General features: G+C 36.6%; 1 protein-coding gene across 1 annotated transcript in view; it reads left to right on the forward strand.

The window, feature by feature from the left end:
* The window catches only part of GPC5 (glypican 5), a 611,018-nt gene that overhangs the window by 541,416 nt on the left and 50,538 nt on the right, over nucleotides 1-19,064 (forward strand). Inside the window, exons 9-10 of the mRNA XM_039381946.1 lie at nucleotides 2,031-2,151; nucleotides 3,653-3,744. Of these exons, the coding sequence (XP_039237880.1) occupies nucleotides 2,031-2,149 (119 nt within the window). The 3' untranslated portion in view covers nucleotides 2,150-2,151; nucleotides 3,653-3,744. The remainder of the gene's footprint in view (nucleotides 1-2,030; nucleotides 2,152-3,652; nucleotides 3,745-19,064) is intronic.

Below are 19,064 nucleotides of genomic sequence, written 5' to 3' on the forward strand. Positions count from 1 at the left end.
GAGATTTTGTGTCACATGAAAGTTACGTATTTATTTTAATGCAAGGTAAGATTTGCATGATTATAGAACCTGAACCATTAAGGAGAGAGCAAGTAACAGCCTCTTGATATTTGGACATAGTGCTGCTATTCCTGGAAGAGGGTTTGAATATGATCATATTCTTCGTCCTACTTTTAGGTGTACAAACATGCTCATTTCAGAGTAAAAGTACTTGTGAAATATGACGCATAAAGGATAAGACCTTATATATGAGACCTCTCTGGGCTCAACTGTTTTTTGTCATGAATCTGTAATATTTCCCATACTTTTGTAACATTATAGAAGAGCAGAGATAAAGGATTAACTATGTAAAGTATTGCCTTCCTCTAATAATTGGCTTTTATATTGAAGATATACTGACTTTCCTTTTAATATTTCAGTATTAAGTCGTCTTTTTTTTCCTGTGATATGATAAGATCATTTCTCTGTACCATCTTCTTGACACAGTATTCTTGTGTTATACTCTGTATAGTGTTTGTGGTTTGCTGCTGCCCTATCAGTACAGGAGATTCAATTACAGAAATGTTGCTTGCATAGCTCTACTAAGAGCATAGAATGTCTGGCTCAATTTCATATTGTAACATTTTAAAAAGCTAAAAAAAATTAAAATATTTTCCTTTTGCAGAAGCATCATCAATGATGCATAAAATAGGAACTTGGTGCATTAAAGAGGTTCATAACATTAACAGAGTTTAAGATGGTTCATAAAGTTGGAACATAAATGTAAATGCAAGATGGTGCAAAACCCCAAGATTGTGGAAGTACATTACCTTTGATTTTAAAAACAAGTAATTCTTGTTTGTTGGAAAGAAACATCATCCATGCTTACACTGCGTAACAGAGTGCAGTACAAGAACAACTGAGCTAACTCAGACCTGATTGAATTTGTTAGGCTCAGGTAGACTTACCAACATGCACCTTAAATAGGCTGCACCAGCCTATTGCTGTATCCTAATGAACACACTGAATCATTATTACTTGGGCATTGCACCAGGCTGCTACCATGCTGATGAGTGTGTTGCATGTACAGCTTATATTAGAATGAAAACTGGCTCACAGAGCAACAGTTTGAGTTTGTATTTCCAGTCTGGGGTGTCTTTCTCTACTTTTTGCCAGTAAGACTGTAAACAGATAGGTCCAAATTGAAATGTCTCGCAAAACCTTTGTACCAGGCTGCAGTACGAAATTACTGTAAGTTCAGAGGATATTGTCCTTAGGGAACTACTTGTCCCAAAAGGGCATAAATCCTAAGTTGTGACAGATGTTTTCAGCTACAAAAGTACTCAGAGTCCAAAGAAAGGGAATTTTAAGGTACTTCCCTAGCAACTGTCATCCATGAAACAGACAAGTAATAGAATTTAGTCTCTAAACTCAGTTCATCCAAGACAAGGCCAACCCTCTACTACAGCTGTGCTGCAGAGGCATTCCAAAGTAGAACACTTAAATAATGCAAGCATGTATTCACTATCTGGAGTTTCATTTGCTTATGTTTCACTTTATATATATATATTTTTATATATATATAAAATATATATATTTTATGTATTTATTTAAACAGTCAAACATATATAGAAAAAAAAATCCTAAAATGGAAAAGTAGGGAAATGGAACATCATTAATGTTGATGTAAAACAGTGTTTGTATAATAAACATAATGGAGTTAGTGAAATAGAGGAATTAATTGGTAGATTTAAAACAGAAGCAAAAGTAAAGCTTCCTGTTCTGGTTTCTGCCAGCAATAAGTCCAGTGAAAGCAATTTTGAATTGAGATATTTTTCCAGTTTAAATTCAGTCATAAAGGAAAATCAATTGGTTATTCTTACAGAGCAAGAAAGATGACATTTGTCTCCCCATTCCTGGGCTGCAGTGTTGCTGTATATACCACCTGCTGGTTAATAATGTGAGAGGAGTCATTCTTTCTGAAGAGAAACTGGCTTTTTGTTAAAATATCCAGCACTACTAATAGAAGTAGCTTCTCTCTGTGTTTGCAGTCTGCCTTCTGTTGTGTTTGCTACAAAATCGTTGCTCCGACAATTTGGGAGGCTTCCAGTGGGCATGTTATAATGTTCTGCTTTCTGCAAAGCCTGTCATCCTCCAAAGAAGGAAGTAGAGGTAATTACATCCAATCTCTAACATGCATTCTCATATCTTTCCTAAAAGGAGAATTTTTTGTAGCAAAAGCACTTTGGTATTTTTCTTTGTGTTCATAAAGAGAGCTAGTAAAGCATTTTATTGAGGGCTCTGCTCCCACAACACATGGCCAGCAGTGTGAGGCTGTATAACACTTTGAGCCTCAGCACTGGCATGGATGTTGGAGGATGTCCTAATGCTCTACAGCTGCCTTCAGGTGTGCTAGATATGCTTTCAGACCAGGGTACTGGGATGTGAATGCAGTTTAAAATCAACTGGGACTTAAAATGAAAAAGGGATAAGGATAAAGCAAGGAAAAGGGTAAAACAGGGAGGCTGAGGTTGACACCAAACAGAGCTGTCCTTTCACTCCTTCAAGGCCTCCAGGGTGCTGGATCTGCCCAGATTTGTGACAAAATAGGTGAACTAAAAGTGGACTCTTTATCATAATCACCATTTCCCTCCCCTGAAACTTCTTCCTGAAAGAGAGGACGTTCTGATGGTCTAATCTTACCACAGCCATCACTGAATTATTTTCTGAATGCAGATATGAGAATACAGGAGTTTCTACAGCAGTTCCACTGAGTTAATAGCCTTGCCCATCTAATCCATTAATTCATCTCTTAAAAGGGGCCACTATGCAAAGTTTAGGTAAATGTAAAGGAGCAGAATGTACAGTGATGCTTGCCTGTATGAAACAGTCCCCAATTCTGATGAACTGAAGCAGTCCAGTGTTGTTTCTTAATATTTCACAGCGGATACTGTGCTTTTCCTCCATGAGCTTAATAATTTCTTACTATCTTGGAATGATGGGTGCAATGGTTTAATTATATATATATTTTTAAAAAGTCCACTTTCATGTCAAAAAAAATGCTGACCCCACTTCCTCTGCTGAATAAGGATTTCCAAGTTAATTTCTCATACTGGTGATTCCATTTCAAGTTCTTCTCCAGCTCTGACTTTCAATGAGTTCTAGTATATTTAATTTCTTCTTAAACAGAAATCATTGTGTACAAATCTTCAACAAAACTTGTTTACTTTCTCTGTATTTCTATTAGCTCTACTATACTCTTTTCACAAAAAGGAATCAGAAGTCCATATATTCAGGACTCATCGCAATATTATATAAGGATTATTTCAGACTTTTTTTCTGTTTATTGTTTAATAGATCTTAAAATTTCCTTTTTTTAAAAAATGAGCGTTAAATCAAAATATTCATATAACTATCTTTAGTAAAACATAGTTTTCAGCCCTCTGTGGCAGTAACTATTTAGAATCAGTCACTGTATATAGTTTGGCTTGTTTTCCTATGTGTGCTAATTTGCGCTAATCAACACTGAATTTCATTTGCCACTTTATTGCCTAGTCAGTCAATATTTTGACATACTTCTGCACATCTTTAAACTACTTTTTTTACTTTTACTATCATGAATAATTTAAGCTTATCAGTAAATTTTATTCTCACTACTTACTTTCTCTTTCAGATAATTAATTGTTATGTTGAACAACACATACTAGGAGAAAGAAGAACCTAATTTAAATCTCCTCTATTGGGAAAAGGACTGCTTATTTTAAGGTTTGTTCCCAAATTTTTTATCTGATGTGACTGATACATTTAGGGTTTTTTCTTTTTGGTTTGGTTTTGTGTTTTGTTTCATTTTTTTTTAATAGTCCTTCTAGGATACCCTGAAATTTCTCTTGAAAATTTAAACTGTATAGTGCTAATATTTGTTTATATGATTTTTTGTGCAGGATTTCCCTCTGGAAAAGCTTCGTTGATTTATTCCTCTTCAAACATAGCTTTTATTGTGATTTTTAGAATACCTTGTATTCTGGGATAATGTTCTTTTGCCCATGCAGTGTCCTGTTGTTACAGCAATATTTCAATACATCTGAACCTTCAGTTCTAAAGATAAAATGTTGGACAATAATAGTTAATAATTATATGACAGTCAAGGTTGTGATCCAATGTATCTCAGCTACTGTTTTCTAAAAGTATAGGTGTTTTTTTTCAAAATTTTTCATCAAAGTTGAAGGATAGTAAAGGTCATTTAAGGTAGATATCCACTGGTACAGCTGCTGAATACAAGATTGTTTGAAGCTGTGATTTGCTTACTGATAAAATAATTCCAAAACAACACTTAATAGGTGTAGTTAGTCATTTGTGTAGGAGAGTATTAGTACTAATTGTCTTATAGTCTGAAGTGGTGGAATGTATTCAATGTTCACAGTGAAGAGAAGGCTGCTGACCGTGTAGACACGGTCAGTGCACTTCTCTTTTAAGTGAAAGGTAACTTTTACCTGATAAACTCATACTTGTTTTGTAAGCACTAAAGTATTGGGAAAAATTCATTATCCCGATGAGGAGGGAACAAGTTAAGAGGGAGGGAATATTCTGTTCCCATATAAATAGCAAATAAAACAGAAAAGAAGACAGAGATATTAGGAAAAACAACCAAACACACTTATGAATTGTAAGAACAGTGAACAATGAAATAGGTGTCTGGGAACGTTTTATAACCTTCATTATCAGGCAAGTCTGTCAGGAATGATTTAAAGATATCTGAGCACAGCATGTGGAGAAAGGTTTGACTATATGATTACTTGCATTTACTACCAACTAATTTTTTTCTGATTCTAATATAACTTTTAGTCATCCTCAGTAAGCTCTATTTTTTTATGTTAAAAGTAGAATTATAACCTTAAGATAAACAATTTAGTCACTTGTTAAGAGGGACCATGTGCATGTCACTACTGCTTCTTTTATCCATAAGATAGCTGTAATTATGGCAGATCTTCCACTTGTTTTGAAGTTCAATTTTTTAGCATTTGTTTCAAACTGCATACGCCAAGCTTTTAGAGACTCTTGTTCTGTTCATATATTAACAAACCAAACAAGCGTTTTGTCACACAGCTGGAAATTCATAGACTCATTTTAGTTTTGCATGTTTTGCAGTATTTGCTCATAATAATAGACTGTAGACTCCTGAACTGTTTCCACAGAAAAGGCAATACAAAATCTGGTTCAAGTAATTGTGGTGAGGGCTAAGTTGTCACTCAGATAAAACATTTACCAAAGACAAGGACTTGTCTGAATGAGAACTCTGAAAGTCTTTACTTTTTATTCATCTAATATTTCTCCCTTGCAGAGAGTGGAATTCTGCTCAGATACCTAAATTTATTTACCTAAACGGATATGCCAACTACCACTTGAGATGTTGTAGTGTTTCTAAGATATCCACACAAGGCTGACGAAAATTAGAGCCATGAGAATTCTGCACCCTTTGGAAGGAGTGGCTGAAAAGCCAGGGAGGACATCTAAGGGCATCTCAAATCATTAGACATCTGTAGTTAGACATCAGTTATCTCATGATAACTGAGACATGCCTTTTCAGACCTTTCAGGTCTTCTTTTTACCACAAAGTTGGTAAACAGCAGTCAAATAACATTTTCAACAGCTGATAGATCACTTGCTGATTTTTGCTTTTCTTGCTTCACAATTACTCTACTTATGCTAAAAGTTTTTGCCTTGTTGAAAGTGCTTTTGTATTTTACTTGTTCTTTATTTGCATCCAGATGCATTTTAACACAGAAAGTCTTAAGTATCCAGATATCCATAGTCATTTGCAAGGTGCAATTCACTTTCACAATGGGTCTGTAGTGATTTGCTTGTTAATTATAAGCAGACATAAACAAATACATATTCCTTGTAACTAGCCCATGAATTAAGAGTTTACAGGACTTCTCAATATGTCAGGGCACAAACAGTAATGCTCTTATGCCTCTGGATGAAATAGTTTATGGAATTATCTCTCACAGCTGCTTGTTACCAGCCTCACAGCTGAGATGCCATAACTGATCATGTTAATTTCCAGTCCATTTTTGTGCAAAGTGAAATAGATTAGTTTAATCTAACACTGGAGCTGTTTTAAACAGATTTACTTCTTTGCATTGAAATGGAGGAGGTTTTTCCAGTAAAACAGCTGTGACTCAAATCATTATTGTTACATGGAAAGGAGTAAAACTAAGAAAAGAGGAGACATTTGAGTAAACAGTACATTTCAAACTGAGATTTAGTCAAAAAGTAGTGAAAGTTTTGCTTTAGAAAAAAACCTCTGTTTTCTTATATTGTTTGCCACACACTCCGTATTGTCTAAAACACATTTTCTGTTTGATTAAATAAATTGTTCATTTTATTAAGCCAAAATTAGCTCTGATTTGTTCTCTAAAATGCTTCTAGCCCCATCATTTCCTTTACAACACTGACATTTGCAAAGTCACAGAATAATTACATACAAATTTTTTTCAGAGCTGTAGATAGCCTGAACAACTAGTCATCAATTGCCTTGCAAAGATGTAGCAGAGCAAATACATCCTCTGGGAAGAAGCCTATCACTATTGTTCTGTATTTCTCTTATTTTTTCTCTCCCTTTGGCTGGCTTGACTTCTGTTTCCTATGCTGAGGCTATATATTCTATTGCTTAACTTCCCCATCTAAGTTCAAGGAGGTTAAGGGAACTGATTTCCCTTCTTTCTTTCTTTCTTTCTTTCTTCCTGGCCTATTTCACAGGCTCAGTGATTTCCCTTTGGAAACTGAAATTCAAATATTTTCTGTGGAGGAAGCATTAAGTGCTGTCTATATTCTTCATTATCTTAAAGACTTCCTGTACCTGCACACATTTATATTCACAAACATGAACATATATAGCATGGCAGCAGAGATAGCACAATTGTGCACCGAGCATGTCTGGATCTATGTAACAGCTATGTAACAACTACTTATTTATTGTGAAGTACTATGGATTCCAGAGCAAGCATCTCTCACACAGCACAGGTGCTCTGCTGTCTGTTTTTCACACAACATAACCAACACCATTAAAAAACCCTAGTCCTTACTAGCTCTAAGACGAAAAAATCAAGCAGCTTATACTGAAGGTAAAAAGGGCAGAGGGCATGTCAAGTGCAGAAAATACTTGGTTGTGCTTGCAGCTACAGCTGTATGCTTCATGACCACAATTAATTAGGTTGGGACAGCTGCTGCATTGCTCTCTGAGGGACATCAACAGTTAGAAGAATGTACTACATCCAGTTGCTCAAAGCCTAGCAGGCTATGTCCTGCTCTCAGATATATGTGTTTTGCCATCTGGACTAAGACAATGTAACATACCTGTGCATCAAACCATCAGCCAGTAGGAAACGCCACCTGCTTCACAATTTATGACACACCCTCTCTTCAAATGAATCGGCAACTGCAAACACAAACAATTCTCTCATGTAGTTTTACTTTCTCACAATGCTGAAATATGGTGGAGGTGAGTTATTTAATCAGGAACTCCCAGAGCTCTGGGATAGTCAATGCACCCGATGAATTAGTATTTTTGAGAATCCACTGTGACTGATCGTGGAGAAAGCTAAACTGACAACAGCATCTTTGGGGATGCAAAGCTATGGAGTTTAGACTATATATTAGTGGTCTGACAATATTTCTCAGAAGCTGGGAATTTTAAAAGAGCATTAGGTCCAACAGGCTGTAATCTGAATAAATATGTTGTGTGTATATGCTGAGGATCTTGATCACTTCTTTCTCTGAAATTTTATTTCTCAATTTCATTTTTATATGAACAAAAGAATTTTTTTCTGTTCACTAGAACTACCTAGCAAGGAAATATTAGCAGTAAAAGTGAGTGCGTAAGGTTATCTAATCACTGATTTAATCATAATATGGATCAGCTAGGTGAAAAGGGGTTATTGGAAATACCTTACCTTTCCCCTTTACTTTTTTACTTTTCTCAAGCCTTGAAATAGAAAATAAAGATGTTAGACTGAGACCAAGCATAATAAAATGTTTAGAGTTTTGTTTTGTTGCATTTTTTAATGGAACTACTTTGAGCATTACCAGAGTTTGCCTCCTGATGACCCTTGGTAGATAGATTACAAAGACAACACTAATATATTAAAGTAGAAGGGATATGAATACCTTCCTTTGAAGTTTACTTCAGTGACCTCAGGACTGGGCAAGTAAAAGGTTTTCCTGAACACAGCTATTTTTCTCCTCTAATCTAGTTTTTTTTGACTTGTAGGTTGCATCCACTCTGTGCAAGCCTGAGAATAAAGAAAAACTGTCTCTAAAATCAAGCATCCACTTTTGATACACCTTTGAATAAAAGCACCCTAACCATTGTATTCTATTTCTCAGGCTGGTAAAAGATTCTGTGATGGAGCTTTGATCTTGAATTTTTACTTTCCCAATTTGTCTGTCTTCTTTCATTCTAAAATCAAATGCAGTTATCAGACAAGTCCAAGGCTTCCTTTCATCCTGGATATAGAAAAGAGCTCAATCTGCATCTAAAAGCATGCTCAAGCCATACAGTTTGTTCCCATTATAGAGACAGATACTGAATTATGCAACAAGTTCCCAGTGAGCAATTACATTTTAATCACTGTAAAGATTTTTTCTCCGAAGACACTTCTATAGATTATTTATTTCAAAAGATAAGAATTGTGCCCATATAGCTTAAATAGGAAAGTATTCAACCTCCCCAGACAAATTTCCTGGCAGGCAGATTGTTTGAGGAGACCAGCAACTAATAATTAAACCACCTTTTTTTTTAAATTTATTTCCCTTATTTTTTACAGTAAATCTTTGACACAGCATGACCTCTAGTAGATTAAGTATTAGTTTACAGGTCCATTTGGTCAGTCATTGCTTGCTTTCTTGGATTAGAAACTCCATGAATTATTTTTACTTTTCATAAATGTATTGTGGTGTTTACAGTAGTTGCCTTCTGTGCAGCTAAATTGAATAACCATATAGTACTTCAAAGAATGGCTGAAAATAGAAGGATATTATAACAGAGAACTGTTTCAGTGCATTTAACGTCAAAATGAAGGTTTTACTCAAGAGAAATAAATGTGATATTGTTCAGAATTGGTGATTTGCTTATCATGATGCATAAGACATAAATTGTGTAAGTTAAGACTTAAATTCAAAAGCACATTAAAGATGCTTATAAACTACATCCATCTATTTAGGTTCTGACTCTAGATAAATTTCATGCTGTGCTGCCACAGTGCTACAAGGAGCATTTGGTACATTTGACATGGAAAAGCATAAAAAGAGATGAGTGCATTAAAATAGAGGTGAGAACCCTTCTTTTGTTGGTCTTTCTACTAAGAATTTGAGCATAGTTTATAACTGGTATTTGTGTTTCCCTCATGATCAGAAATCCCCACATTCAGTTGCTTGTACAGTCAACTGAAGCTCAAAAGCTATTTTTGGTTTTGATTGAAAAAGAATTTTAGACCATAGTAAGTCCTTTGCACAGAACATGGTTTTCTAGCAACTATAAGCAGGCTTGGCCAATCTCTGGCATTTTTGCCAGCACAAAGGAACAAGTTGCGATATGGCAAATGCCAGCCCCTTAGGGATTTACAGAAAAAAACCCCAAAAATTTCAGCTCAACTCAGGAAACCAATGTCTGGTGAGTGTTGTTCATGGAATTTAGGATTCTGCCAGGTTGCTGCAGCATGCACCACCTTGAGGCTCCAGAGAGATTTCCACGAAGTACTTCGCAATTACCATAGATTGTATCCTAGTTGCCTGAATCCACATGTACAGCTATTTAAACATATAAATAAATAGACAGATGTTTAGCATGGAACAATGTTATATATTGCATAACTGTGCAGTTTTCATCACAAGAGAAGGATTCAGGACTTACATTTTACAACCTGCAACCAATTTTATTGAACTCTATAAAATGTAAATGGATTAAGAAATTTTATAACCTGGACTGCAGGATGCCTTCTGATCTTCTCGAAAGGCTGAATATTTGTAGTAGTTTTGCACAGGGGAAAAAAGAAAGAAAAATTAAATAAAAGCTTTGATTTTTGCAATGCCTAGCTGTAAATAAAACACACACTAGTACATTGGGGGAAATCACTGAATCACTTAGCACACCTTGTTCCAATTCTTTTGTATCCTGGAAGAGGTAGTTAGAAAGTACAACATAACAGATATTATTTTAACATCTCTTTCTAAAATAGTCAATCTCAGCATACAATTTTCAAAAAATAGTATATTAATTATTTACAGATTTACAGTAACTTCTGTAAAGTTACTGTAAAAGACAATATACTTCTAGCAATACATGTTGACTTTGGTACTTTGGAACCAATATGGTTGTCCAGCTGTTAGCTGAAGTCTTCACATTTTCTCGATCTTTAAAAACTTTCCATATCCTAAAGAAATAGCCAGGAGTAAATATAATTCTTTGAGTTATCTATATTATCCACACTCAAAGTTAACGTGTCAATAAAATTAAATACTTATCTTCAAACCCCAGCTGCTGACGTAGTAACTTGAGAATCTTATATTTTTTCTGTTTATTTTTCAAATACACTTAAAGTTCTCATGATTAGGAAAAAAGTCTGATGTATAAAGCAAGTGTAATATAACAGCTCAGAAATGAGATGTAAGCCTACACATTTATTTATGTCACTTCTTGATTATTTAAAGACAATGTTATGATTTTTGTGCCACATCCCCTATTTTTGAATGCTTGAGGTTGTCAATATGGAGTTGCAATAAATCTGTGATGACATATTTTCCTGATGAGACCCATAACATTTGTTGTGCCAAATAAAAATAAGCAAAGGAAACAAAGAAACATTAGGAGTTAGAAATGTGAACAAAGCAGAGGAATTGAAGCCAATGCACTCAGATGTTTAGCAGGGTTTGTTATGAACAGAGTTATTGAAATACTACTTTTCTTTTTTTTTCCTGTTTGCTCACACTTATTTATCCACTAATTTTTTAGCCACAAAATCTATCTTGTCTGGATTTTTTTCTTTCCTCTTCTACAGTCAACCTCTCCATCTCCTTTTTTTGGAGCCTTCATTTTTGACTCTTAGATGTAGCTCACGCTCCCATGACAATTTTCCTTCCTAGTCCTTGGGAGAAAAGCTATTCCTTCATTTAATGCAAATTTATCAGCATACTTAGTGTACTTAGTCTGTGTTAGCTCAAGACTTTGAAGACAGAAATTGGTATGTAAAGGCTTAGTGCACCACTTAATACAGTCAAGACTCCATTAAAATAATGTACCCACTGTATTAATAGAATAATTAAAAGGTGCTTGTGTCCCTGAAATAACAGAAGCGTGTTTTATTTTTCATCATCCTAATTAGAATATGTTATATTATTGTAGGTGAACTATTTTATTTCACTGAAATGAGAGGAAACCTCGAGAGTGAAGCCAACAAAAAGCTTGGTATTAGCATAAAACTCTGATAGAGGATTGCATTGCTAATGGTATAGGTAAAACAGCTTCTCATTATGCTTTCATAATGAGACTTTTAAAGGGTAAAGGGTAAAATACTATCTGCTTTATGATTAATGGAAATTTTGCTGTTGGATATATAGGAGTAGGAATTCATCCCAAAAGTTTTGTTGTGGGAAATTAAGTGATTTATTTATGAAATATGTTTTCATTACAAGTATACATCAGATTAGTAAATATGAGGGCTGCAATCAGGACAACCCTACCAGGTACAACAATGCTGTTACTTTATGACATGAAGAGTGTAAAAATGCTACTTCAGGAGCTACAAATTTTGATCAACTTCTTTAGTTTGTATTGGTTTTTTCCATAGATGCCCTCCTGTAACCTAAGGAAAAGGATATTTAAATGGGTTTCCTTCTAAAACTAAAAGTTGAATAATTATTATTTTCACCTTATATTATTTATTCTTTTTGTCCTGTCAGCTTGTGAAACTACAGTTACCTACCAGAAAACTCACCCTTGCCTTTTGTCCCAAGTTCTTCTGTATTTATGACACTCCTGGCTAGGAAGCCTTTTAAAATTTTATACAACAGGCAACATATATAACAGTACCACTTTGTTGTTGTTATAGAACAACTTTGTTGGTTTTATACAACAAAGGCAACTAGGAAATCTCTGTCTCTTTCCCTACTTTTATTGTGATCTCATAAATACATCTAAGACATTTATATAGAATCTGTACTTTGATAGGAACTTTTCTGAATATGTAGTTTTGCTAAGAATTTTAGCACTTTAACAGATAGCATCCATTCACTTGCAAAGATTAGTTAGAAGTAAGTTATTATGCCACTAGAAACATCAGCTTTGATTAACATTTTACACTCATGAGAATAACTCTGGATTTAATTTAAGACAAAACCCCCTTCCCCCCAAACAGTCAAAACTTCAAGGTACATAATATCATAGGGAGATATAACACTGATGTGGGAATAACTTGCAATAAGAGATAGAATAACCATTAAAATTAATTTGCATACAAAATTCCATTGTGATTTTCCCTTTTTATGTTAAAATTAAGTTCCTTTACTCTTTGGTCATCACCTTACAATAGAATAGAACATAGCACAAATTTCTCAACTCCTGTCAAAAACTTGGATGAAGCTCTTTGATCAAGAAAAAAAATGTAAAAATAAATTCAAAAACTGTATACGGAAAGACTGTGAAAATAAACATAGTCAAGAAAAGATGTTTTGTTTTTGTTTTTTTCTAATTGAAAACATTTTCCAAATTAATTTTCCAATTATTCAATGCCCTGAAAACAAAGAAAGAAACATGACAATTAATTGATTCCCCTACCTTAAAATTCTAAAGCACTGATTCCTCATAAATAAAAAGGCTTAAAAAATGCACACTTTCAAAAAATTATGTCAGAGGACTTCTGCTGGGCCAGCATTTTGGCACCCTGATGATACAGAATAATTTTCCAAGCAGTACTGCTTGCAGGATTCCAAAATTTCAGAGCTGTAACTTCCAAAATTTGTTTCTAGGCTTTCATTAGGAGATTAGCAAGAAATTTACCGATTGTTAATAATGCAACTAAGCATCACATATAATACTGAGGTATTGAATAATTGACTTTACAGTAACATTTATTTTCTGATACTCTTGTGATTTTCTTTCACTTAATCAGAAAATATTCTGCTCAGATCACCGAGAATAGTTGTATTTTATAGTGGAATAAGGAGAATGAATATCATGTTTCCAATTTCTGTTCAAAATCTCTTTTACATATAATGACGAAAGGAAAATGCACAACAGTACCTGGCACAAGGGCCAGGACCCGGTGCTGTCCTCCTGTAAAAAATGTGTCTTAATCATCAGGTGACAGAACCAGGCTCCTGATTTATGGAGCTACCCCTCCTGGACTGAAATGATACCTGTCTGGAATAAGAAAAGGCAAACATTTGGGCTCTGTGCATGCAGTTTAATGTGCTCTCAGCGACTACGAATACAAATTCTCCCAGGCAGAAAGAAGCTGGGCAGAACACAATTTTCTGTTTCTAGAGAGCTCACATGGACCGATTTGTCTGGGGATACTTCTAACAACTGATTTTTAATGGTGACGTTTAAAAAATAAGTAGTCTGAGTTGCTTTCTGCATCTCTGAATTTATTTAGACAAAGTATATTTTTACAAGCTGGTTGAACTTAAACTGAATCTGGTTCACGCTCCACACACATTAACAGCAAGACAGTGTATATTCTTTACTGAGAGACAAGAAGCATTATCCCAGGAGTGGGATAAATGCAACTGTATGACTTCTGAGCTGGGTAGTGCTTCTTTAGCTCAAATTGCAGAGGGAGATGCTTGTGTCCATCCTAACTGAGACAAATGTGTCTGAAGTTTGACTGCACCACACTAGGGCAAAATATAATAGTCTTAATGTCACCTCTGGAGCTCAGGGGTTGTATTCTTCCCTTTGTGAGAGTTAATATACAATATCCATGGCTTCACTTAAACTTTTAAAGATATGGGATTTGGGAAAGGATAAATGGGATTCCTGTCAAATGGTGTGAATAATTTCACTCAGAAATCATGAGAGCTGAACTTTAAAATGGGGAAAAAAAGTACTGAAACAGGTCAAAATTATGTACAATGTGAAAAACTAAGTATGTGCAACCAACATAAGGCAGAATCACACAGAGAATTACTGTTATATAAAAATTGTCAAGACAGAAGAAGATGTGCTATAACCTCACAGAGGAGTCCACTTTCGGTCCAGGGCCATTTTAATTAGCATCTTTTTGGGGTGAAACACAGAGGAGAGTAATCTAATTCAAAGAGGAAAAAATTGGAGAGGAAATTGCAAATACTCTTGAAGTAAATGCTTTAATGACAGAACTTTAGAAAAGTATTGTCTTGGTAAGCTGGAGAAATTCCTAATGTGGTTGAATTTAGATTCCATTACAATTTTATAACATTCACTTTTCTCTTAAAGGAAAATCAAAACCAGGAAAACTTCATTACAGATTAAGTTAGGAAGCAAAGAACGATTATACATAATTTGATTTTTCTTCTTCCTTTATTCATATTTAATAAACATTTGCTGTAATTGTGATCAAGGTTTCATTTTTTAAAAACACTTTATAATGAAGTATTGTGTAGACAATGGATACTGAAAGAGCAAAAGCAGGCTCTGAGAAAACGCATGTAACGCCCACCATTTCTAAAGAAAGCACTTGTTTTACAGGGTTGCTGTACGTAAATAAAACATGCAAGCACAGGTAACAATATCGTAGGTGTTGACCAAAAGATAGATCATAATTTGTTTTCACCTTTCTAGTACTAAAAAACTGCAGCAAATTTTGAGCTACTACAAGTATATTGATACTTGTGAAACTAATCTCGCTGAGTTGTACTATAAGTAGCAAAATATTCATGTCTGAATCGAATACCCTGTTTAACTTACAGAAATTTCATATGAGCATTTTCAAAACCAGAAATGAGTCAAGCTTATACACATAATACTATCCTAGAGAAGAATACATTTGTAGCTAATAACACAACCCTCTTTATAAACCTGCAGCAAAACCTTTGCATTACAATGTCAGTGAACACAAATTCTTTACAGGATTGCAAACATTCTTTTAATGTACTGTAACACTAAACATCTAATCAATAAAATTTCATTAAATACACCTAAGCAACAGCAATGAAAACAAAAATCCAACAAAAAAGAGCAGTCTAATCAGGGAAATCTGCATGTTTTAAATAGCCGGTTGAAGGTCTTGTCCATCAATGTCTATTTCAATTCTGAGGGCACCACTGACAAGCAGCTCTGTGCTCCATTAAAAGACACTGGTCTGTGAAGTGATTTGGAGGTCACCTGTCATTTTAAAAACACGATCAATACAATCCTGAAACGGCTCTCAGATTCATTTAATAAGTGAGAAAGGAATAGGTCAGTGATGCCCCAGTGAGTTGCCTGTTATTTTCTGAAAGGCTTTATTTTTTTATCAGTGTACATCAAGTTCTTTTTGTGCTTTTATAAGTAATGGAATTTGCATATTTTCACACTGAGAAATTCCCTGAAGAAGGCATATTAACACCTCCTTTAATAAAATATGGGTGAGACTTCCCATATTTTCACATTCATGAACTTGCTTTTACTTCTAAAGGGAAAACAAGCCCTTCCACTGATTGCTAAATGGTGTGTCAGTCTTACAGCAGAGAAAATAACATAAAGCGAATATCAGGAGGCAAGGAGAACTTAAATGCTATTTCTGATTTTATGTTTGAAACTACTAAACTTTATAGTTAATAAATGGTGTTTGAAATAAAGAAGACAATGTCCTGCTTGACCAATTGTCAAAACCATTCTTTTCTGTTAAATGTACCTGATAAAAATAATACTTTCTTTTCAGCTGAAAAAGTTAATTTAAGTCCTTTGCAAGAAAACATTATTATTGTTGCTTTGTGACAGGAGGAAATGGAGGTTGGCACAACGGTGATGAAAATTGTTTTTCCACCCATGATGCCTAACCATTAAATTGATTACTTCATGTATTTTTGTCTACAGGTGAAGATTTAAAAATTGCACATATTTTCTTGAAAACATAGAAACTGTTTTACAGAGTGTCATGGTTTAAGATAGCCCCAGAAATCTAATTCTCTAGTCTAAGCCCCCTCCCACATCTCAACCTAATGTGAGATGGGTTTTTCCAGACAAAACACACCAGACTCCAAATGGGGGAAAGGGAATATATTACAATGACTGTACGAATAAATACTATAACACATTATACACACAATCACAACTATTTCTACCATGACATATAATATTTACAATGGATCAGATCTCTTCTCCCCTCCAAATAAAAGTCCAGGAGGGAAGAAGGACAGATCCCTTCCAGTCTCTAAGCAGGAGTATCTTCTACAGCAGCAGTCATCTGTCCTCTCCACATGCATGCAGCAGCTGATAGCTGGATTTCTGCCAGCACTCACGAGGGAGGTATCCAAGCTCCCTCGGCCCCTTGACGCAGGCAAAGGGGTCTTCCTCCGTGGACTACATCACCCCAGACAAAGGTTGTTCCACCACGGTCATATCACAAGACGCAGGGGGTCTTTGTGACAGTCTGGTATCTCCAGGAGATTCAAGCTCCTTGCAGGGCCTCTGTGCCCTGCTTCAAGATGGCTGCGAGCTTCTTTGTAGCTTGCAGCAAGGGAGGGCCCCCAAGGCCAACCTCCCACACCGTCCTGGCTCAGCTCTCAGGATGACTGAGCTTCTCAGCTCCTCTCTCTCCGGTGCTGCTGTACTCCAAGGCTCCTCTCAAATAGGAGTCCATCTACTCCTCCTTTCTCGGAGGTCTCAAAGGAGTTTGGGGGAAGTCTGGTTCAGTTCTTACCCCCAGAACTCTGTAGCTCTGCTGCTGACTCTTTTTCTCGGCTCTCCGGGACAACTCAGTGTCTTCCTTACTCAGTTGCATGTCTCTGCTGCTTCGTCTTATCTCTTCTGGCTCTGTGCCACTGTTTCTCCGATCAGTGCAGTTCTGCCGCTGTTGTCTCTGCTCACTCACATTTATGCTGTTCCAGGTCCCCGCAGGCCCCCACTGGGGGCTGGGGGCAAAAGCCCCCCTGTGGGGCTCTGAGCCCCTTCCTCGTGGCTCTGCAACATGGCCACCTCTCCTGCAACAACCAAACTACCACTCTTCTCTTCCGTTTAGCTTGTGGAATGTTTACATTTTGCAGGAGCGCCCATTGGACAAAACTTCAAAACTTCCAGGGGTTTCCACCCCTTGGGGGTTACCACTTTTCTTAGCCTCTGGGGGAAAACAAGGTCCAAACCACTACACAGAGTACAGTTAGAAAGCAACAGCAGAAGTTCACCTGGTTTCACTGGGGGCAGTATCTCAGCAGGGACAGCAGCCTTGAGCTGCATAGGTGGTCCCAGGTGAGCACAACTGAGAGTCCTCACTTCCTACTGTCTCAGAGTGGTTCAGCAGGATTGAGGAATATGGGAGTAAGCAATAAGGGAAGAAACCAAGAGAAAGGGGAGCCCAGACTGTGGACCTCCAAAATACAGTGTGCTCTGAACTACTGGAAGATACTCACAGTAGCTGCTCACAGTGTGGTCTTCTTCCTTCTTCCTCACCTTGCCCCTTTCAAAGATAAATGAACAAACTCATGTGCTTGTTATCTTGGCAGATGCCAAAACACCTCACTCACAGTTGGTCATTAGCAACAGCCTGCCTTCCACCTGGAATGTAACTGTCTCTTCTTAAAGCCCACAAGACTTCTCCTCAGCAATTTTTTGGCAAAGTCCAATCCATCATCCCTCACCACTTGTGGTGCTTAGTCCCATCCATTTCACCAGCCTGAATTCCTGCTTTCTAGATATTTTGCTGTGAATCAAAGGTGGGAACTTACTGTAGTATGTTTTCAGACTTCTCCCTTGTTCTGCAATGATGTGGAAGAAAAATAGCACTCACAGCATGTTTCCACTAGTGCTAACTTCCCTGGCTTCTGTCCCTCGAACCACAGGTCTTCAGCCCCAGAGCTGGATCAGCTCATGTGACCTCAGCAGCAGCTTCATCCTGATATTTTCCAAGGGCTTTTGCTCAGCCTGCCCTGTGATTCAGTGCCTAGAACACAACCACCTCGGTGAAAATGTCCCCTCCATGCACAGGAGACTGGAGACTGGTGAATCAATTGCTAAGGGCTACTGGCTTTTTGATTCAGGATTAATTGTACACTTCTTTCTAAGCCCCTTCAAGGCATCTGGGGCTGTATTGGAGGGATGTAAGATTTCAGGACTTGTGCTTTTGTTCTGATTTCCTTAGCTTTTTCAGATGCATCTTTTTGTTTTTCTTTTCTGGATTGCAGCAGCATGTGCTAGATGGGTCAGGGGTTACTTTATATGTGTGCATACTGGAAAGGATATCTTGGCATCCTTGTTACTCACCAGATTCTCTTCAAATCCTATAGACTTTACTTTTCCTTTGATGTTCACCCAAGTCAGAATTTCTCCGTTATGTGACATTAATGAACATTTGTCTGAAATATAATCAGAGATTAAGAGTCCAGTATAGCTGGTAATAAAGCAGCACCTCTTCCTCATTGTTCTATGGAGCAATCTTGAATTTGTGCACATCTTTTGATCACCTGTGAAGTTTCATACCCTTTCTAGGCTTCCAAATACACTTTGATAATTTTTAATAGGTGAAGTAATGGTTCTTCTTGCATTTGCCAGATCATCATGGCTAGGCTTCGCGAACGAAGATTTGGGAAGGCTCTACCCACATTTGTTGCAGGCACGCTGGTGGCTTATGAGGCCAATACGAGACAGACATATCCGATTGCAAAAGGCACAGCAGAAAGACTCCTTAGGTGGTATCTTCTGCAAGACACGATTCTTTCTGCGTTGCCTTTTCTCCTCAAGAGTGATCCTGCGTGCTTTCTCAAAGGAGTCAGCTGCGTTATAGATGGTGTGTCTCCAGAGCTCCCGATTGGAGACCAGAGTAGACCAGTTATGGTGATCAATGTGGCCGAGGCTGAGATGTTGTTTCAAGGAGTCCTTGTATCTTCTCTTCGGGGCTCCTCTCATACGGCAGCCA

Source organism: Pipra filicauda, unplaced genomic scaffold (assembly GCF_003945595.2).
Source record: "Pipra filicauda isolate LSUMZ 115617 unplaced genomic scaffold, ASM394559v2 scaffold24_size8852520_pilon, whole genome shotgun sequence".
Taxonomy (NCBI): Eukaryota; Metazoa; Chordata; class Aves; order Passeriformes; family Pipridae; genus Pipra; species Pipra filicauda.